Genomic DNA, 21,823 nt, shown 5'->3' with positions numbered 1-21,823 from the left:
TATGACATCACGAGTAAGAACCTTTTACCTTGGCTTTGGTACTTTGTCTTCAGGTACAGCTGTCCAAACAGAGTCAGGAGTCTTTTGTTCTTTAAATCTCCCTTTGAAGACTTTCTCAATGTCATCCATGCTAAAAGCACACACTGCTGAACCAGGGATGCTGTAAAATTCAAAAAATGGTTTCAAGAACTCAGATTACAATGGCACCAATCTTTGTGTAAGAGAGAACCCGAGATCTGCCTTTGATGAAAGGTTGCTCATCTCTTACCTGTTGAGCTGTGTGGTGAATACCCCCACAACAGTGGGCACTCCATTGATTTCTATTATGTCTGTGATAGACTGCAGAACATCAAAGTAGAAGAATGAATCCCCAGGAACTGAGCAATTGAGCCGAGCTTTCAGAAAGGATGTCCAGTGCTTCTCCAGGACCCTTTGGGAGCCCCCCATGTCATTTTTGCAGATGCGTGCCACGCGGGAATACACAGCCTGTGAAAGGAAAAAGGGAGAGAGGCTTGAGACAGGCAGTGCTTGTTTCTGAGCTGTTAATAAAACACCAAGATAATGTTGTTAACAGGAAGCTGCCATTTATCTGCATAGAGAAGATGAAAGCAAATGGTGTTCAGCTCACAGTGCACAGGCATCTTAATGTATCACCAAGCAAATGCATCTCCACAGCTTCCTCCCACCCTTTTCACCTTCAAAATCATATTGTTAGTGAGATTTAAAGACTTTAATTAACCATGTGTAAGGGATGTAATAATTTATTGTAGAATATCCTTCCATGGTGAGGCATGAGTATTATACTCTGTACTGGCATGACTGAATTATTCAATATCCAGGGACATTAGAGAAACTTCTTTGAAGCTCTCCTTTTGTGTTGTTTTCTTTTTTTTTTTTAATAAGCATGAAAACATCCTCAGCTCTTCCAGTACTTGGTATAAGAGTTAAGGCAACAGCAGCACTAAGGCAACAGCACATTGAAAGACACCTGTAGTGAGCTCCCTAACAGCAGGGCCTGGAGAACAGAAAGAGCTTTTTGGTTGAAGAATGCAGTGCTCTAATTCTCTTTTTCTCCCCTCCCTGTAAATTATAACCGTGGTAAAACTGTGCAAGCTTTGTCCTAGGTCCTTCTTCATATTATGAACTGTGCTTGTTCCTGATGCTGTTTTAGAATGAGCTCCTTCTGCTGTGACTCAGTGCTCACGGTGACCATACTGACCTTGCCTAAAGTGTTGTGCTCTACAGCAATTTCTCTGAAGAAGAAATAAACATAGTTCCCATATTCTATGGCATGGAGGAAGTGTGGTTCTGTAAGAAAGAGCAAGGAAAAGTTGCTTCAAAGAACTGCTCAATGGGCACACGACAGTGACACTGTGAGATTTGGCAGCTCCTCCCCAGGTCCAAACCAGCCAAGGTGAGCTCCAGTATAAAGATACTTTAGGATGTCCAAATACAGGTACACTGGAGTTTAAATGAAGTCTTTAGCATTGGCTAATAGACTGTAACAAGGCCCCACAGAAACTGTATTTCAACTAAGGTATTTTGTTACTGCAAATTCATTTGTTGAAGGATTTAACAAAAATTTTGTCTGTTTTTTTTTTTTTTTTTAATGCAGCTTTTTAATATTCTGAAAGCCTCATACATGCTGACATTGTAGCATATGTGTAAACCAGTCTGACTGTGAATAACCTAACCTTCTGTGCCACTGAAATTACATTTGCCATGTGTATGGGAAAATACTCCCCAAATTACCTTTTATCCATTTGGAGTCATACTTTATTGTTCTTAAGGCAGATCCATCCCCCATGCTGCGATAAATAACAGCATCACTTGCCAGGAAATCTGCTACTGTTGCCGAATACAATTTTCCATCTAAAATGGAAGTTGAAAACATGGTATTAAGAGGCCTTTGATAATCTAAAGAGTTCTGACTAGCCTGTATTTTTCCCCATTTCTTTACTGTCACACTTCCCCAGACTGCTGTAACCTATTTATTAACAGGTCAGCTTCTAATCCTTTGGAGGCCCTTTAAAAAGTTTAAGAGCAGGGGGACCATGACACCTTTAGCTTTCCTGTGCTTGCTTTAAAAGCTCTCTGTCTCCTTTGGTGTCATTAATCATTTAGACTCATTACAAGTAAAAGTTCTTACCAGCAAAGAGGGCGACATTGGTTTGTCTGGCATCAAATGGGCATCTTGCCAAACCACTAATTTCCTCCCCATCATACTCTAATGTATTCAACTAGAGAAGAAAAATAAATGGGTGATAGTGTCATTTCTATTTTGTGCACTGGCACAAAAGCAAAACATTGTCTTTCCAGAAAACTTAATTCAGCACACTGGCTTCTGTCTGTTTTTATTTCACCTTGAAGCACTCTCCAGGCACACTGGATGTATTTGCTACGGCATAACCAGTGCAAATAAAACCAGCAACAGATTAATGACATCTTCAGTACTCTTACCTGATAGTATCTGCACATAGGGTTAAATGCATTTGTTCCACAGACAAACACCATCTCATCATTTCTTGGAACAAAGACTTTAATGAAGTTATGACATTCATCCTGAAAAGAGAGTAAGATGTATTAATCACAAAATCCATGTATATAATAAATACTAGTGTCATTTTCCTATAATGTGCTAAACTTACTTTATGTTTGCCTTTCATAGCACAGTTCTCTCTGTCCTGCTGCTTTGATCTCCATGTTAATTTCTGTTAAAGCACACCAGAAAGGAACATTTGAATACCTTGCCACAGCAAATTCCTAAAACAACCCATTAAAACGAAAGAAAACACCTCTCCCTTTCCAGCAGGCAACTACTCACCTTGCTTGGGATAACTTCTGATTTCGGAACCTCATTTAAATTTACAGTGTAAACCTGGTCCCTGTTTGCAAAGTAAAAAGACAGAAGTAAATTCATTAATTCTGTGCCTCTTTATTTGATAAGCTAAGTCTATTTTTAGAATGTTATGTCTGACCAACAACTTCTATGAAGTGCTTATGGATTTTCTATGTTTAATGTAAATGGGAGAAGGTTGTTCATGTGTAACACAGGGTGGCTTTGATTTTTATTGGTGTGGTCCTGATATAGTACCTGCAGTGTCCAGCTGTCCATCCCTGTCTGCCCATTCTGCTGAGGACTAACCTGGGCTGTAAATATGTAAGTGTGTTATCCTCACTTCCTACAGCCCTAACGTGTCAGTCCGAGTTTAAAATGATCAGGAGAGGTTTTTATCAGGCAGGGCAGTAATATAAAAGAGGGAAAAGAGCATTTGATCATTGGTTTAAGCTTAACTACACTAACTGCAGCCTTCAAATCCAATTTTCATGCACTGGCCATAGATATGGTATATTTCTCTGGGAAAGTCTGCCCCGATTCTAATTTTTATCATATTCTGCACATTTTTCTAAATGAATTTTACACATAAATGCAAAACCAGAAAAGAAAAGAATTTTAATCTAATGAACTGAGTGAAGGAAAATTACCTGCCAGTGATATAGAGTGTGTCTCGAATTTTCAACATTAGTTGGAAGTCCAGTCTGTGCTGAGATTCATTGCCTGAAGGGCGTCCTCTAAATACTGGATATTGCCTTGAATCTGCAAGTAAAAATGGGCTACACCATCACTCAGGATTATAGAGCTAAAGAATCAATATATGGCATTGATTAGCTGTATATACTAGGTGTAGAAGGGTTTAAACTAAATTCCTTGAGTAATGTCTTGAATATAAATGAGAAAAAGACGGCTAATGTCAGCAAATGTTCTTTTTCCTGAAGTTATTGCTGTATTTCTGATTGCTTTTTTAAGAAAATGATTAAGTGTTCTATTAAAGATACAAAGCCAGTAAACACATTTCAATTTGAAAGGAATCAGATTTTTTAAAAATTTCCCTAGGAGTGAGGGGGGCAAGGGAAAAAAGAATTCAACATTAGAAGTTTTTCCCTGGTGTTCAGCAGCACTTTATGCAATTACTTACAGTGGTAGTCCACGACGTTAATGGGGTCCTCGTCTTCGGGGAAGCTGACGGCCCGGCAGCGGGACAGGCTCAGCAGCGTCACCAAGGCACAGAGCACCGGGAGCCTCATGGCTGGGGACAGGTGACAGCACTGCTCAACCACCTGCCAACGGGACACAGCGGTGAGGGGACACCGGCACCACTTCCTGCTGCACAACAGGGGTTTCGTTTGGATTTCAGCACTGGCAGCAAGGGACACTGATGGGAAACTGCTGCGTGACACAGCCCTGCTCGAAGCTGCTGTGAAACATATTGACGTTTGCTAATTTTTAGCTGGATTTACGGGCATTTCCGAAGAAGCTGATGACTGTCAGCCCATTTAATTCACACAATCAGAAACTGAACATACAGGCTGCTGACCTGGCAAGAAAAATTGTCAAACTTGGGATTAGAATTTTAATTAAACTGCAATCTCTTTCCATCCCCTCAATCACCGAATGTCATCCAACACAAACCCTTTTCCAATAAAGTACCTAAATCTCATCCACAAAACATCATGACACACACAATGTGTCTGAACATCCATGTTGTGTTTTAATGTCTTTGCTTGTTTCCAGGCTGTACCATCACAGTGCTCAGTCCAGTGTGCCCATTGTCACAGACCTGATGCCCAGGAGCGGGCACCTGATGCTCTGCCTTTGCAGTGACTTACACATGTGCAAAGGAAATGCAAAATGCTGCCCCTGCAGTGTGACAGCGTTGTCACACACTTCACAAGGGCGGCAAGAGGCTCAAATGGGGATGCAATGCTGAACCACCTTCCCAAGATGCCACTTTCCCCCTCATTCTATTTCCTACTGTTGAAGGCTTCAGAGGCTTTCACCTGGGGGCTGTGTGTGCGTGCTCTGTAGATCTGACAGCACAGATCATGACAGCACCACAACATTATACAACAAAGCTTTTAAGAGGGGAAGGGAAACATAACTTCTTCAATTAAACCACAGGGATATTTTAGTGAGCAGAATGTAACCACTCAAGTTGCAATTTGGGTAGGATGCAAGAAAACACATCTCAAAGTGAAATGTGATCCTTAATGAGTGCAAGTGGACTGGGCAGAGTCATATTTCTCATTAGAAACCTGGCAAATGTAGTATTATTCCCTCCTCCAACCTTTTGGATGCATTCATTCAGAGCCCCGACTCACAGGTCAGAGCTCTGAGTCATCAGCTCAGTGCCCTGCAGTTGCTGAAATTTGTTATTAAACGCTTTGTCTAAACAGAAAAAAAAGAGAAACCTTTCCATTTTAATGTTTCAAGACTTTCAGTGAGAAAAATATGTTGCCAACACAAAGTGCCAGACCTGATCCAGCAAAGCACAGAAGTATGAATCATTTAATAATTTGAAAAGCAATTAAAAAATCCCTTCTTAAAAACACTTAACCTTTCAGTAATGCTTATGGGGGACGAAAATGCTGTATTTGTTAATTGATACTATGGCTGGCTAGGGGCAGGCCTTCCTCCTTCCAGAGGCTGCTGAGCTGTCAGATTGGGCTGGATTGTGAGGAGACCAGCTGAACATTTGGGGATGGGGGTGGGGGTGTTGTCTGGATGCCTGCCCATTACAGACTGACCTGGAAAGAAGCATTTTCCACTGTTAATGATATTTCTGTATCTCAGACCACCAGTCCAGAACGAATGGGCTGTGCTCTTAGTCAAGATTGATGAGTGCAGTGGTTAATAAACACTAATGATTCCTGGCACTTTCCCTCTGCTCTTCCTTGTCCTGACATGGCCTCTTCAGCTGAAGCATCTTGCGTTAAATTACTAATGAGCAAACTTAAAACAAACTGAAATTAATAAAGTTAGTCAAATTAGTTCTTTCTTGTGAAAGCACCATTAGAGCAAAGTCCTGCAGCATTGTGGCTCCCAGACACAATAACAAATCATTAATGCTTACACAATCTTTTTTTTTTTTTTTTTTGGGCTTTTTGTAAGGAAAAGCAGGCTCCAAATATCCAGCCCAGTCCTTTTCCAGTGAAAGAGAAAGGGGAGACACATAAACTGTACATTGAGCTGGTGCATCTATAAGGTGCTTAGTAAAAGTCTTCCCTTAAGCCTTGTTTTCTTGGAGAACAAATGAATACAAATTGCCAAAGGGCAAGAAGCTCTCCCAGATATTTAGGCTGCAGTCAGCATAGAAGATGAGGCTGCTTGTGGCCCACATCATGACTCAAAGAGACCCTGGCCTGGCTTCAAACTGCACACAACTTGCAAACTGTGTAAGTTCCACCTGTACCAAGCAGGGGCATGTAATAGGAAGATTCCTTTTCCTTCCAGTGTTCCATCTGGGAAGAATTGACTGGGGCAACAATTACAAAACTTCCGTGTAACCTGCCTTACAGAGGCAGATATTGATTTCTGGACTCCAGGAAATGGCTGCAGAAAAAAGGGCAATTGATTTTTGTTTTTAGATCACAATTGTCAAAGGGCAACTTGTTTTTAGGTCATGATTATCATGGCCAATATGCAGCAAACTGTCACAAAAGTAAACAGGAAACAGCTGAAATGCCAGGTATATGAAGTATCAGTTCTCTCAAACAGATTCCAAATTCAGGCAGGTCTCAAACTCCCCAGAAGAATGCCAAGTTTTGTAAATGTAAATCAGAGAATGTGTTTCCCCAGAGGCTGCATCGAGAGCAGAACCACAAGAACATACAGGGCAGGTATAGTCATATTCAGCAATCATTTCTAACTAAACATCATCTGCTGCAAATCTCTATCAAAGAAAATACTGAAGCACAGACCTTTGTCACAACAGGACAGAAAAGCAGACAGAGAGCTGCACTGGATCACCAAACCACAGGTAATCACTTCTCACCAGCCAGGCAACAAGTGCAGATTTCTTTATTACTTTGCTTGCAAAATTATTAAAAGAATATTAACAGTAGCTCTGCTTTCCAGCTACATATGAAAAGAAAATGCACCTGCTTCAAGAGGCTCTTAAATGTAGCTTTTATCTGGTTGGACACAGGCTTGAGATCAGAATCACTGAAGAGAGAATAAACTGGGAAAAACAGCTGTTTCCTGGATAATCAGAAAAATGGGCTGCAGCTAGCCCTTGGAGCAGGGGTTTATGACAGCCAGGTGTAGCCTCCTGGTAGACACAGATAGACTGGTGTGAAAGACGTAATTCCTGCCACATTCAAACCTTTTAGTGGAGGCCACTACTGGGGACTACAAATAACAATGCTGAAATATCTGTTAGGCCTGAAATAGCTGATTACGAAATGCTGGCAATGTCTACCTTGAAGAAAATGCAGAAAACATTCATACTCTGGGTTTGATTATTTTCCCCTGCCAGGATTCAGCCCAGTCTTTGATTAATTTCTCTTATAAATTGCATTCCCAGCATTTCTGCTAGAAAACAATCCATGGCAAGTGCAATGTTTGGAAATTACCATATTGCTATCCTTGTTTTGCAGCTGGGGAATTGAGGCACAGATCAAAGCTGACTTTGTGGCCCAGGCCAACAACGAAAAAGGCCTTTTAAAAGGTTCTGAGCTTCTTGGGGTGAGATGTGCTCCTTCCCTGCAGCACAGGCACACTGACCAGCGTCCCTCAGGTGAAAATCGGGTTACAGATCAGAGCTCCACGTGGCCTATGCCATAATGAGTTGTGTCTGCAAGAAGAAAGAACTAGAGGTGTAAATGTTAACTGGTGGCAAAAATCCACCTTATTAAGGAGGCGAGCAACCTGCCTGAAACAGGCCTCAGGGAGATGCTGTTGGTCAGATGGGAGGCAGGCAGTTGTCCCAAGTAATAAACTGGCTCTTTGTGGCTGCCACCTTTCAATCTCAGATAGAAATCCCATCCTTCAATTCCTGATTGGGGGAATCCAGAGAAGCAGGATATAATTCCTGTAAAAATATGAGCCTGCCTTCAAACAATCGCACATGAAGGGGAACAGGCTGGTGTTTCTTGCCCATTAATCTATTCCAGCCTTTGACAACGTGCTGGTGACGCTCCATCAATCATCTTTCCGTGCACTGCCACGTAAAAGAGAAGGGGGAAGGGAAAGGGCATTCAGCCAGCTGGGGAGAAGCAACATATAAAATGGCTTCAAACCAGACTGATGCAATATTTTCTACTTACTGAAAAAAAAAAATTCTTAAAAATCTTCTTAGCACAGTAAATGCTTCCCAAAATGCTAAGCACAGACAGGAGTGCACTACAGTAAATCCAGGCTCAAGTTCATGACAGGTCAGAACAAAAGATACATCCTAAAAGTTAGATCACTTGTGGAGAGTTTGGCAAGGAATGGAGGAAAGGGTTGCAATAATAAAAACTGACTAAATGACTGCATCACCTTCCTCCTCCACCAGACTCAGGCTGTTAGGTGAGACCAAGGATCCCCTCTGTCCTTGGAAGTACAAATTGGACATAATGTTATGGGGGGACAGGCAGAACTGATATGTTGAGCCGACTCAATTTATGTTGATGTGGTTTCCCACAATCCCAGCTGACTGGACTTGAGACAAATCAGGAAATCCCTGCTGTCCTCTGTTTCTTCCTGCATGTAAATGGCTCCCTGAGGGCACTAATTAGTGCAAAGGCACTAACTAGTGTCTTTCTCAGATGGTACCTTCTGAAATTTTGAGCACTCTAATAATAAAAGTTAAGCCAGAACAAAAAATCTTTTACTGCTGCTTGTTCACAGATGTTCAACAAGTTTCTCAGGGCCTACAGCTGAGACTACAGTCCCTGATGCAGAGCAAAGCTGATCTTGTGCAAAACCCAGTAACTTCCAGTGAGCCCCTGAGACAAGTCCTGCTGAGGGGCTCAGGACACCCTTGGACAGTGGCTTCAGGCACTGAGCCTGTGGCCAAAGCAGTGCCTCGAAGCTCTTCAACCAGAAGAACACTCAAGCAACAAAGATCTATTGGGCAGGCTAGAGCAAGTCACAGATTCCACCTGCACCCAAATAAAGGCTGAATCGGAGCTTAGTTGTGTTTAGTACCACTCCTCTTTTTTTTTTGGATGTAAAGGACCAGCGTAGAAAGGTTAAAAATCTTGTTTACTGAAGCCTCAGGGATTACTTTTTGATGTACAAATCACTTATGGTCTACAGCAGTTTTAGCAGCAGTTAAAAAACACTACCTGAAAAGGGTTCAAGTTCTGGGCTTCATGAAGTAAAAAGCCTGCTGGCAGTGACTCTGCTCAAGGGGGGCTAAGGATTTGCACCTGAGTTTACTTGCTGATGGTAACTGCTGCCAGGTGGGAGAAGTTCAACTTCTTGAGCCAGCTGCAGAGAGAATACAGCTCAACAATGAGTGCAGAGTACAGAAAGGGAGAGTGTTGCTCAATTTCAGTTTGTCAACCAGGTCAATCCTTTCAGAAGATAAAACATTCAGAAGAAAATTTATGGAGGTGGTACAGGCTGCCTTCAGGGGCGCCCTAGACTTGTAGAAATGTTCACATTGGCAACCACAGATGCACCAGAACATTCACCCAAAATAGCACCTAATCCCTGCTGTGACTGGAATAAAATAACTCCAGAGCAGAGCCACACTCTGGGGGAACCAGGCAAAAGGGTGTTTTAGTAATCATAATATGAAAATGGAGCCTTTTTGTACCATCTGAGTCAAAATATAAGACCAGCATGGGCCAGGGGCTTCAAACTCTAAAGGAGGAGCCAACAATTCTTTTTCCTATCTCTATTTTTTGTCTTGGTCTTTTTTTTCAATGTCTTACTGTGTGAAATGTGTATGATGAGTCATTTGCTTACAAGCCAGAAAGTATTCTACATAGAATGCAACATTTGCCTTAAAAATCTGTATTAGTATTTATGATATGAAAGGCAGGGGATTAGATTCCCATTTTAGGTCATATCTATACATAGGTTTTCCAATGATGCAATTGCATTATAGCATGGCAAGTCCTCCCAAAACAGGGATACAGCAGCCAGCATCAATGCAAGTGTGATTTTATTTATAATTCTTTTAAATGTCATTCCAGTACATGTTTCTTCTAATGAAGTCTGACTTCAATAAAGTTCCTGAAGGCAATGCCTGACACAGAGGTTTACAGTACATTCAAATCTTAAGAGATTCTCTATGATGGGATAAATCCATGTTGTGGAATTTGGTGATAGATTGTTTCAGCTAATTATCAAATAACACAGGAAAATATTTGTAGCTATAATGAAAGGTACTTAATTCTTGTAGTCCCTTTCAGGAACATGAGGCATGATTTTCTATGAATGGATAGGTAATAAAAACTTTCTCTCCTATAAATGTACACCCAAATATAAACTTGCAGTATGCAGCCATCCTTACTTTTTATAACAACTTTAAAGTCTGCAGCTCTGAGGAAAAAAAAATTAGGATATTTAGAGCTGAGATATTAATTGAGCATGAAAGTGCAAATAACAGGTCTGTTATTTTAAGATAATACTTGACTTCTTTTAAGGATTCTGCATTAACACCTCTTGATCTATGCCTAAGTAAAAAAAGATAGTTTAATATTAAAGTGATGAAACCCTACCAGTGAGTATCACAGCTTTCATCTTAATTGGCTTATGGCACTGCCAGCTACACTTCAGTTGTTTGCAGGCTTTGAATGTTGCAGCAAGCACACCCTTCTTGATCTAGAACGAGTTGACAGAACTTGCAAAATGGCTGGGGTGACTTTTAATGATGCAAGTGTTTAGTGGTTGATTAGAAGCACTTTGAGGGCTAAATTCTCCTGTGATCAGAAATTTACTTGAACACCAGATAGTTTCAGCAGGAAAGGAAATAAAATGTTAAGCAAACTGCAAGTGATTGCCTCAATTATAGTTATTTTAAGTTAATTTTTGAGACCGAATGTTAACTACCTTCTCTTACAAGGGTGACATGAAAGTCCTGCACCTGATTCAGCTCCCATCTATGGTCAAATCTGTTCTGTTCTGAAAACTTCCTGTAGGACATGCTTTCCTTGCAAGCTTGTCAGGGCTGGGCCATCAGTGATGGAATGCAAGGTGCTTTAACTTACGAAGTGCTCTGGATCCACCATTTTAGCAGACCTGCATTTCATTAATTCAAACTGCTCATGCCCCGCTGGGACTGCCCTGGGATATACTAAATTTATTTGTGGAGGTGTCCACGGACTGATGCAGAGAATGTCAGTACAGTGACCTTTATTCCACACTCTGGGCACTGATCCTCCATTAATCCCTCGCCACGGGCAGCTCTGGTAGCGGGAACTCCTACTCCTACCCTGACCCCAACCCTAGAAAAGCAAAGCCACCCTGCTGGGGAGAGCAGCTGTGGCTCATCAGGGTAAAATCCTGAGCACCTCCAGCTCCCAATTGTGTCAGAGGTGTCTGATGCTTTTGACTAATGTGTTTTAGACCAAAATACTTTATCCTGAAAACTAGGGAGAACCCTTAAACCATAATGGCAAAGACCTAATTTCCTCCCGAAGTACACACAGGCTTGGATGTTCAATAACACCCAAACTGCCCACCTTGGCCTGGAAGAAAAGCCTAAAGCCTAGAGCAAAGTATCACTCTGCCTCCCTCTGGGAGGGCTGGCTGCAAGTGTGGGTCAGTGCTGTAAGTGAAGGAAGTCAGTGCTCTTCCTGGAAGCCTGCAGAACATGATTTACATAGCAAGACTGACACTCATTTCAGCATGATTAGGCATCATCTGATAAGGTAACTCCGAGACAGGTACAGACCAGTACCTGCAGGTGAGGAGTAATGAAGGTCTGGGGCACAACTTGCACAAGTCCAGCCGACGCCACAGCCAAGGGAGCTCTGGCAGCACCCCGGGCCTGCTGCCTGCCAGCCCTGCAGAAAGCAGCCTAAGCAGCCTTCCCCCTGAGCAGGGCTGCAGCCCCGATCCTGAGATAAGTGCTGCCCATTTGAGTCCTGGCTGGAGCCCAGGAGGTCAGGGTTTGCCTGCTGGATGAAGTGAATGGGATGTTTTGAAATGGAAGGGAGGTTTGGGGGAAGGAATATGCACCAACAAGCAGGGCAGAGGGAGAGAAAAGGGATTTGCACTGTGGAAAGGGCACATCTGCTGTTCAACAGGCTGTGCCTCAGACAATGTTGCTGTCAACCTCACTCCAGAAAGCATCACTTCTTTCCACCCACCACTCTCCCCTGCTACAAACGTCCCTCCAGCATCTCATCACTGTGCCTTGCTGGAGCGTTGCTGGCTTGAGTTGCTGCTGCTGGGGAAAAGGCTGCTGCATGTCACTGCTCTCACTTCAGAGAGAAGGTAAATGGCTGCGGAAAATGCAAAGGGACAGGAGGGGACTCAAGAGGCAAGAAGCACGTGAGAGATCATAAACACCGTGCTGGGATTCTGTGTGTGCCATTTTCAGGGCTGGAATGGTCAGCCAGCCTTGCCTGCAGGAATACTGCCTACAGATCCTGGGGAACAACACGTTTTCAACCAGCATTGCTTTTTCTGCTCAGACAAATCTGGTAGCTGGCCACCCAGTTACCTACTTGTATATGCAAAGCGTGTGCTCTGCCCCTTTCCTGGGCACCATCAATTACATGTACAAAACACAGGCATGAAAACCTGGAGGAACCTTGAGCTCGAAGTTAACAATTACTATTATCTTGTTAGGATTAAAGATTAACTGTGCCAGTAAAAGGATGTGTTATGAAATGGCTTTCCCAGGCTTACAGGAACTAGAGAGTTTTGTTTTCTTGGTTTTAGTTTGGTTTTTTTCCTTTATCTCAAAGTCTTCTCAGGATCTGGAGTAATTGTTTAAACTGCTGCTTTTATTTACCATATTACCAAAATGTTGTCACTTGCCATGTGACTGCTCATACTTTCATTTGAGATGTCATGCAGAAACACATGGAAATCTGGTGAAAGCAAACCAATTTTAGAACATGTTCCGAGCAATTGTTTTGCAGCACTGCCCTACAGTATGAAGGCTCTTCCATTTCTTAAATTGCCTAATCAAATGCAGACTCTGTTCCAGTCACGCTAAATTTTCACATAATGGCAGAAAAATACTTCTTTCTAGCCTAGCACTGAACAGTTGGATCACATTATCACATTTGCTGCCTTTGTAGTCTCCGACTGTGTATTTGTAAAAGTATGTATATACATATTTACAGGGGAGGGGGGAACACCAGTGCTCATGCTGTGAGACCCCGGGGATGGTCAGAGGGACAGGGACATGTTTCGAGAGGTGCCTGTGCTGAGGGTCTCTTGGGAGGACCTGGCTTACCAAAAACACAGAGTAGTGGTCAAAAATTTATTTTTATTTATTTAGAAATCAGATGTATTAGTGCAGCATTTGATCTGGTTGATTCCTGGCCCTCCAGTCTGCTGAAGTTATTAAACTGATATAAATGCACTAAGGTAAACTACACCTGTTTGTTGCCAGTCTGGGGCTGGTGAAGTGTAACCACGGCTCTCCCTACTCTGAGTCCCAAGCTTGGGCACATCCCTGTGTTGATTTGGGGAACTCTGCACCACAGAGCTGCCCACTTTCCACAGAGCAAACCTGCAGAGCCCATCCATGGCAGTGTTTGCAACTGGATGCAGCCATGCTGGGCAGCAGCTCTCCCTCCTCTCTGTTTTACTTGGGCTCCATCCCCTCACGATAGCATTCACTCTGCAAGACAGGGAAATATTTCCATCACAGTACTTTGGCATTTTGACTTGTGAGCCACAGAGAAGTCACAGATCAAACCTTTCAGGGTAAAATAATAATAAAAAAAAATTCAAATCTGTACCACATGGACTGCAAGTGCTTGAATCAAGGTCAGAAGGAAATCTATGCCAAATCAGGGAATAAAACTCAGGGCTTTAAAGCTTTCTATTACAGCCTGTCCCACTCTCTCTTCAACATTGGCCTCCCCAGATCCCCAGTACAATTACAATGTTTCCTTAAATCCTTGGGTTGTCCCTGGTAATATTAGCCAGTGTAACAACACGACAAGATAATCATACCTACCCCCCCCACTATTTATGTCTGCAGGTCTATTTTTCTTACCCATCTGCGCCAAATATTTAGGTTTGTGCTGGCACAGCTTGCTGCTGAAGACCACAGCTTGCTGTTCAGCCATGAGCAGTGTTTGTCATGTTTTTGGTGAGGATGAAAACCTGATGCTTTAGGGGGAGGAAAAGCCATAATCCACTCTCACAGTAAAACCTGTATAGTGCTATGCAAGACAAAAAAAAAAAAAAAAAAAAAAAAAAAAAAAATTTCTATCCATACCCTTGCAGGAAATCAGATTAATCTCCAAAGCATGAGATTTGATTATTTTTGTCTGAGGTTATCATCAAGGAAAAAAAACTACATCATGCTAAAAATATCCACAAAGCATTTACTTTATGAAGAAAATATGATTTACTGAGCAAATCATTACTGGCTTTTTGGTGTTAATCTTTGATAAACACGTGCTGGGTTAAAGAAACTGTCACAGAGAGAAGTTTGCAAATTGAAGGAAACCATTCAACTCTGCAAGATTATTTCTCCCTCCCTTATTACTCCTTTCATGAGACACCTGGGGACATTGTTCACACACTGTTGACAGCTTTCCCACTACTGCTTTTCCTCTGTTATCCCTTCCCTTCTCTTCAGCACTCGTCCCCAGGTGGCAATACACAAAAGAGCTATATTTGCAAGGGGTGCCAAAGCTGGCTCTTGGACAACTGTTGGAGAGCCAGAGGGCCCCTCCTGCCTTCCAGGTTGGCTGGTTCAAGTTGTTTCCACAGGGCCCTGACCCACCAGGCAGTGCTCTGGTATTTCACTCCTGAGACTGCACTGCTCAGGGAACACCCACACTGCCTGCACTGCCCTTTCTTGCTTTGGCTACCAGCACACCAACAGGCAGAGCCACGCTCCCTCACGCTGGGCTACATTCAGGTGCCATCTAAAATTTCAATACTGCAGCCTTAACTATACATGGAGGGTTTTTTTAAAAATTAAATACGCATTTTTCTTCTCTGTGGTCTCCCAAAACACAATGGTTACACAGCCCGATGGGACACGTAGGTTCACACAACATGGGAAGGGGGCACCTAAATGGAGGCACAGCATAAACAAGGGCTTGACATACAAGTGTGAAGACCTTCTTTCAACCCCAAAGTGCATCTGTCACGACAGACACAGAAATAGCAGCAACACTTCGTGCTGGTGCTGCAGTCCCTGCCCACCACCAGCAGCCCTACACACACAGCAGCACTTGAGGGAAATCCCTTTTGCTTCACACCACAGTAAAGCTCTGAGAAGGCCCAACAGAGGTGTGAGCTGGTACTTTACCACTGCTTGAGAAAGCAGTCCCAGCTGCCATGACCATTTGATAAACTAAAGATGAGCTGTGTAGCTCACATTAAGAAAAGCCTATTGTTGCAGTAACAGCTGAGCTAGTGACCAGCTGATCAGCTCTCATCTCTTCTGAGGTTTCACTCCCACTGCTGGTGGGCAGCCAGTCTGTGATGCTGCTCCCCACCACTCACTCGTTACCTTTCTAGATGAGCAACTCTGTGCTTGCCTCCCTGCTGTCCCTCACACACTTGAAGAGCCCCCCAGCAGGCATCTGCCAATTAACTCCTCATTCTCATCCCAGGCCCTCTTCAAAGCTGCCCTTTGCCTCTGATGCCAAAGCACGTGTGCCCCTGTCCCTGACACACGCAGCTCAGCTGTGTTTAGGTGGCCTGTGCACAGCTGCCGATTGTGCAGGACAACACAGCTCTCCTGCTTCCAGAGGCCACTGCCCGACTGTACCCATCTGCCATCTCTTCTTTTAAACCATCCACGGTGGGAACAGGAGCCATCCCTTTCTTTCTGTGTTTTCCCAGTGCCTATCCAATTAGAAACTGGGCTGCAATTTGGCTCTCAGATGTAACGGTTAAAAAAGAAAAAAGTAACGGCAACAACAAACCTTTTTGCACAGAGAGTCTCTGTGTGCAAATACGACCTCTGTTATGTTACCAAGGTCAGGCAGACCAAGGCCAATCTGCTGTGTGAGAATATAAATCAAAGCTGTCCAGGGACTGATTTAGTTTACAAGGTTTGCAACCGTTCTGGACAGAACAAATGTCACTTGCTTGCCTGAGCTCCTTGCTCCTCCTCTTCCACCACCACTTCTTTGCTCCTCCACTCCCACCAAGCCCCTCCCTTCCCACTAATACCTCTTGACCTCTTTTGCTCTTGAAAGCAAAAGTTCTCGTCTAGCAAGAAAGCAGATGACAGACAGCCATGCTAGGCCAATTTATATAAATTATGCAAAAATCTCAACAAGTAAAATTAGCATAGAGTCACAAGTACATTTACCTGCTGCTTACCTGCCATTCAAAGTATATGTCAGAATTAAAACAACAAATCCTGTAACAACTCCTTCCCTATTGCATTCACAGATCTGCAAAACAAACCAAGGAAAGCATCTGTAGCAAGTATTAGACTCTGGGCACAGATCCTGTGAAATCACATGGTTTCCGTTGTGGAACTAAAAAGGCTTCTACAAGAATGTGTGAAATACACAGCCGAAATTCTCCATTTCTTTCTGTGCTCCTTGGCAGTTTGTGTGGCTAAGTTAAAGTGGCAAGTTCTGTTTCTGTAGCTGGCACTTCCCAAGCTCACTGCACACTGAGCACACACAGGATGCAGCCAGCAAGCTCCCTCTCGAGTATGGACAGAGTTAATGTCATCCCACTCCAAACAACAGGTTGCTGTCTCCAAACTGGAGCCTTGAAAAGCAAGAGTCCAGAGGTTGCCTCACTCCTCCCTGCTAGTTTGCAGCCCTTCCTTCTGCAGGTGTGCACACCGAGCTGCAGTGGGGCTGGGCAGGGGCGCCAGAATGAAAGAAACTTCACGTTCTGGATGTTAACTTTAGTTACCATAGCCAGACAATGCTGCCAGTGGCGTGGAAGAAAAAATTGCTGTAGCCAGCTGTGCTGTTCACAGTCGGGTGGTTTCTGTGTAGCTCCAAATGGTTATGGAGCCAGTAGCCTGTTGTGGCCAAGGACAGGATGATGGATGGCCTACACACACTGTCCAAGCAGGGAGAATGGCAGAAGTTCACTTCAGGGTTGTTAAAATGCTAATCTGGGTTAGTTAACAAAAGCCGAATGGAAAAGAAAAGTTAGGGAAATCAATACTACTCATATGCTGTATATATGCACTGCAGATTTGATCTCTGTGGTTAACAAACATTTGACTTTGAAAGTGGGACAATTTAACAGTTGTCCTGTCTGAATAAACGGAACCAACTTCTGATATTAGCTGTACTGTAATTACTGTCATGCCATGACGAGGGAAAGCAGGCTATGGCAGACAACACACAGAGCCCCACGGACAGCATCGGAAGGGCAGCAACACTGTTCTCACTGCACACCTCTTCCATGTGACACGGGAACAAATCAGAACCCACTTTCCTTTGAACTCAAGGCTGGCAGCTATTCACAGAACAAATAACAGCTTAATAAAATGGCTTAGATGGATTTTAACAGTAACTGCAGTAGCTTATCGGATGCATAAGAAGGGATCATCTGTTCGAGCAGCAGTTTTGACGAAAGCAACATTTGAACTGTTTTAATTACATTGAGTTGCTAAGACTGAAAATAACTTGTACTACCCAATGCCAGTAATATGCCTTATTCCATCTTTGCTTAATTACTTGTGGAGCAAATTGTTACTTTATCAAGTCGAAAGGTATCTGATTTTATCAATCTGGAATTAGAGGTATGTTTAACATATGAGTATGTAATCAACCATCATCTCCTCTGTTCAGTTAGCAAACACACAGTCTAAGCCTTGAAAAAATATCAGAGACTGCAATGTAAGTAAGCCCCACATAAGCTTATACAGGCACAGAAGCTGTTGAAGTACCTGTTTCTTTTGTTTTACCAAAAAAGACTAGAACTGGAACAGTCTCAGTCACACCACTTTTCTACACCTGATAAAAACTGACCATATTCACCCCTGATTGCCACTTGATTTCAGATTTCAAACTGCTTTTTATTTTTCAGAAAGACAAACAAATATAGCATTTCAGTATTTCCATGCAGGTTCATCTAACTGGCTACACCTGACTTCGGGGGATACCGAGTCCTGTGTTGAGTGCACTAATGTTTTGAAAGAATTTAAAACCCATAAAAATCCAGAACTGAAACATGAATGCGATGAGCTGTAGTAAGACCAGAAGATACATGATTACAAATGTCTAACTTACACTTTGAACTGAACTTCCATGGTGGACTTTTCCTTCCCACACCTCTCATGACGGGACTGACTGGATCAAAGATCAACCTCTAGTGAATTGCATCTATAATTAAGCGTTCTGTCTAAATGTGCTCTTCATTAATAGACAGCAAAGTTATGGCGGCTCCAAGGGCTAAAATATCTGCTCTAACAGCTCAGCTCAGCCATTCCCAGAAACGTTCAGATGGTCCAGCTCAAAGGGCGCGAGAGGCTGGGGGGAAAACCCGCAGCCACACAGCTGGTTTGTGGAGCTCTGACAGTGCCATCCCTGTATTCCTGGCACACACTCCTGCATCACACAAAGCACATTTAGAAAATGATGTTATCTCTGTTGCATCTCACCATAAAGGAGAACAGGTAGTGACAGACTGCAGGATATGGGGGAGGAAGGTTCACTGTAACTAAAGGTGCAGATGAAAGTGAGAAGCTGTTTAAATAAACCAATGTAGAGCCTCTGGGTTATACTTTTTTGGCTGCCTTTCTGAAAACAAATCCGAGCTACATAATTCAGAATCCTAATAAATTCTTACTACAAACTTTTCCTTCCCGATTTAAAAAAAAAACCCTGAGCTTTATATTAGTTAACACAAAAACTGCTGAAGTTCATAATTATATAAAGAATCAGAGCACTAAGCTGGCAATTTGTTTTTATCTAAGCCAGAGTAAATGTTTATACAATATCTGCCAACATAACAAAATATGCCTGTCACTTACAACATTAAACATGATTCCATACAGCTTAATTTACAGAAAGGAACTGAAGTAGACTTTAGAGGTACACCGAATTTTACAGCATGAATAAAGCAGGAAAAAACGTCTATTCTCTTTTGCCACAAAAGTAATTGCAAAGCTTTACAATGAGCTTCCTGTTGGACTTGGAAAAAGGAGAGAACCTCAGAAAATTCTCTGTGAAAGTATTTGTATGTCAGAGCAACAGACCACCAGTAAACGCCTCTAAGACAGTAGGAAGCTGTTTCTTCAAATAATATTTAGGGAACATTAGTAAGACCAACAACTTGAAGCACAAAGGTATTCCAATAAAGATGCATGCTTTTGTTTTTCCCTGAAGGAAATAACCAGGGGGAAAAAATGCCACACATTTACAGAGCACTGAACAGTATTCTGGAGGAAGTTTGCTGTAATTCCTGCACATTATGTGTGAAGCGTGTGTGTGTGTGTACATGGATAAGCTACAATACCATCTGTACAGCAAGTGCCACATATGTGAGCATTATGAACCATCATTGCTGCTGCTATGCTCAAAAGCAAATGTATTCTAAGCCACACACAAATACAAATGACTTTACACACTGAAGGCTGAATTTTGCTCAAATTACTCACAGGCTAATGTCTGTGCTACAGACATAATCTTGACCAGAAGTAAGAAACAACTGAGAGATTGGCAGAAACGCACTAATTTAAGACTAGCCATATTCATGCTAACAAGTGGGCTTTCCACCGGAACTACAATTTTTTCAAAACATCAACCTAAAGCAGTAAATCGCATTTTTTTTAACTCACAAGATAAACCACCACAACAACAATATAAAAAACCTTCCACAACCACCCCACGACCCTTTAAAACACAGGCGTAATAGCCACCTAGACATATCTGTGTGACCTTTCATTTCCATCCATCCTTATAAATAATAAAGAAGGCTTTAAACCCTTTCTAATTACTCCTTGAAAGCAGCTGTATCGGTTTCTGCAGTGATGAAACGCCCCCACCCCCCCAGGAAAAAAAAAAAGTTTCCCCGCTCTGCACCTGAGCATTGTTTTCGGCAGGAGGGCGGCGCGGAGCTGCCCCTGCCGCGGCACGGGGATAATTCAGAACGGACTCCAGTATTTGTTTCCATCCATTATTGATGGGGAGCTGGGAACGCGGCTCCCTCTGCCTCCCAGCGCCCGGCTGCTGCCGGGGAGCCCGTAAATCACGGCTCGCCAGGCTCCCCGCCCCGCCGGCAGCGCCGAGCCCCGGCCCGGGCCGGCCCCCGCCGCGGCGCCAGCCCCAACTCACCCCAAGCGCCCCGGGGCGACTTCGGCGGGGACGAACCCGGCAGCTCCGCTCCGGCTGCCCCGTCCGCGGCCGGCGCCGGCTCCCGCCCGCTCCGCTCGGCAGCGCCGCCGCGCTCCCGCCGCGCCGCCCGGTACCTGCGGCCGCCGCCCGCCGGCGGGGCCCGCTCCGCCCGCCGTGCCCCGCCGGGCGCCCCATCCCGGCTGCGCGGGGAGCCGGGGCGGCGCGGGGGAGGCGCGCCCGGCAGAGCCCACCCCCGCCTCCACCTCCCGCCAATGGATTTATTCTCGCCCGTCCCTCCGCCAGCACCGCGGCGCCCCCGGCCCGCGCCCCGCCGCTACCGCGGGCAACTTTTCGGTCTCACCGCAGCGGGAGCGCGGCCCGCGGCCGCCGGCGGAGCTCGGCAGTCGCGCCGCGGCGGGGCGGGGGCGGACCGGCCCCGGCACCGCCCCGGCCGCTGCCCCGCCGCCTCCGCCGCCCCCGCCGCGGGCAGCGCCGGCACCGCCCCGGCCCCGGCCCCGGCCCGGCCGGCTGCGCGGAGCTCGGCAAACTTCGCCCGTAGTTTCACCCCTCCCAGCCCACCTCGGCAAACCTGCCCCCGCCCCTCCCGCCCCGAGGAGGTAAACAGCTGGGGCGAAGCCGCCGAGAATTTGTTTTGTTCGTCGTCGACGCCACCTTCGCTTCTTAAAACAGAAATTTTCATTTCTATTTGGAAAGAAAAAGTCATTGCGAGCAATGCAATTTTTCGGGCTAATGAGACTCGATGTTGCAGACGAGTACTTCGCGTGTGGTGCTGGGGGGATGTCCTTGAAATGACATATTTTTAAATGCCTGTCCAAAATCCCCTCAAATATTCCAGAAACAAAGGGTTTAATCCCAGAAATGAAGTCCAGGAAATAGCTGTCACTATTTCATTTTTCTTCACATGAAAGATTAATTAAGCCTTAAAGTACCATGGAGTATTTTGGATGCCCCTGTAAGGGAAAAAAAAAAAAAAAAAAAAAAAGGATTACTTGCCAAACTGTTTCATCTGTGTTTGTTTTATGGGAAATAAGAAAAATTCCAAGTAAAAGTAATTCAGAGATTTTTGCTGGGGAATATATCCTTCCTTCATGCGCAGTTCCCAAATTCCTGCCCCTTAGCTGAGCACTGTCTCCACAGGAAAGCCTTGGGCTGGTTCCTTCCCACAGCGCTCCTGCCCCTCTGGAAGAGCAGCGCTTATACTCCCAAGCAGTATTTGGGGCTGATCTGGCAGGTTTTTACGCACGCACCACTCACAGCGGGAGCGTTGCCTCTTGAGAACTGATTCATCTAAGTAAGGGCGCCAGGATTTGGCCCATAGTAAATTCTCTTTAGAGATGGTGCCAACAAAATCTCCCAGCCATGGGAATAGGACGTTTTTGGCAACTCTGTCCCCCTTGGCTGTCTCTCTCTGATGTTTGCTAGTGGTGACAGGCTAAAGGCAAGATCATTATGGGCTTCCTCACAGTGAACACAGCACAGCTATGTGGCACCCCAGGAGCTGCTGCCTGGTTAAAGGTGCAAGGACATCATTTTCTTCTTCTCATGAACAGCCCTAATCTGAAAAGCATCAAAATTTGCACAGCGCATGAAAATGCTGCGATAGAGACTACTT

General features: G+C 44.2%; 1 protein-coding gene across 12 annotated transcripts in view; it reads right to left on the bottom strand.

Moving 5' to 3' along the window:
* The window catches only part of SEMA6D (semaphorin 6D), a 31,781-nt gene extending 10,634 nt beyond the window's left edge, over positions 1-21,147 (bottom strand). For 3 of the 12 annotated variants that reach the window (XM_030281462.4, XM_072934020.1, XM_072934021.1), the window contains exons 1-11: positions 20,191-20,381; positions 3,978-4,119; positions 3,487-3,598; positions 2,825-2,885; positions 2,649-2,711; positions 2,461-2,562; positions 2,150-2,240; positions 1,753-1,872; positions 1,220-1,308; positions 269-486; positions 29-160 (exon numbers count right to left, since the gene is read on the bottom strand). In XM_030281462.4, the coding sequence (XP_030137322.1) occupies positions 29-160; positions 269-486; positions 1,220-1,308; positions 1,753-1,872; positions 2,150-2,240; positions 2,461-2,562; positions 2,649-2,711; positions 2,825-2,885; positions 3,487-3,598; positions 3,978-4,086 (1,097 nt within the window). In that variant the 5' untranslated portion in view covers positions 4,087-4,119; positions 20,191-20,381. Of the gene's footprint in view, positions 1-28; positions 161-268; positions 487-1,219; positions 1,309-1,752; positions 1,873-2,149; positions 2,241-2,460; positions 2,563-2,648; positions 2,712-2,824; positions 2,886-3,486; positions 3,599-3,977; positions 4,120-19,938; positions 20,106-20,190; positions 20,385-20,551; positions 20,655-20,769 lie in introns of those variants that run through there. The other 9 variants (XM_072934022.1, XM_072934023.1, XM_030281472.4 and 6 more) reach the window with 7 other exon arrangements.
* Between the last annotated feature and the right edge of the window lie 676 nt (positions 21,148-21,823).

This window comes from Taeniopygia guttata, chromosome 10 (genome assembly GCF_048771995.1).
Source record: "Taeniopygia guttata chromosome 10, bTaeGut7.mat, whole genome shotgun sequence".
NCBI lineage: Eukaryota > Metazoa > Chordata > Aves > Passeriformes > Estrildidae > Taeniopygia > Taeniopygia guttata.
This window is presented reverse-complemented; position numbering and strand designations above follow the sequence as displayed.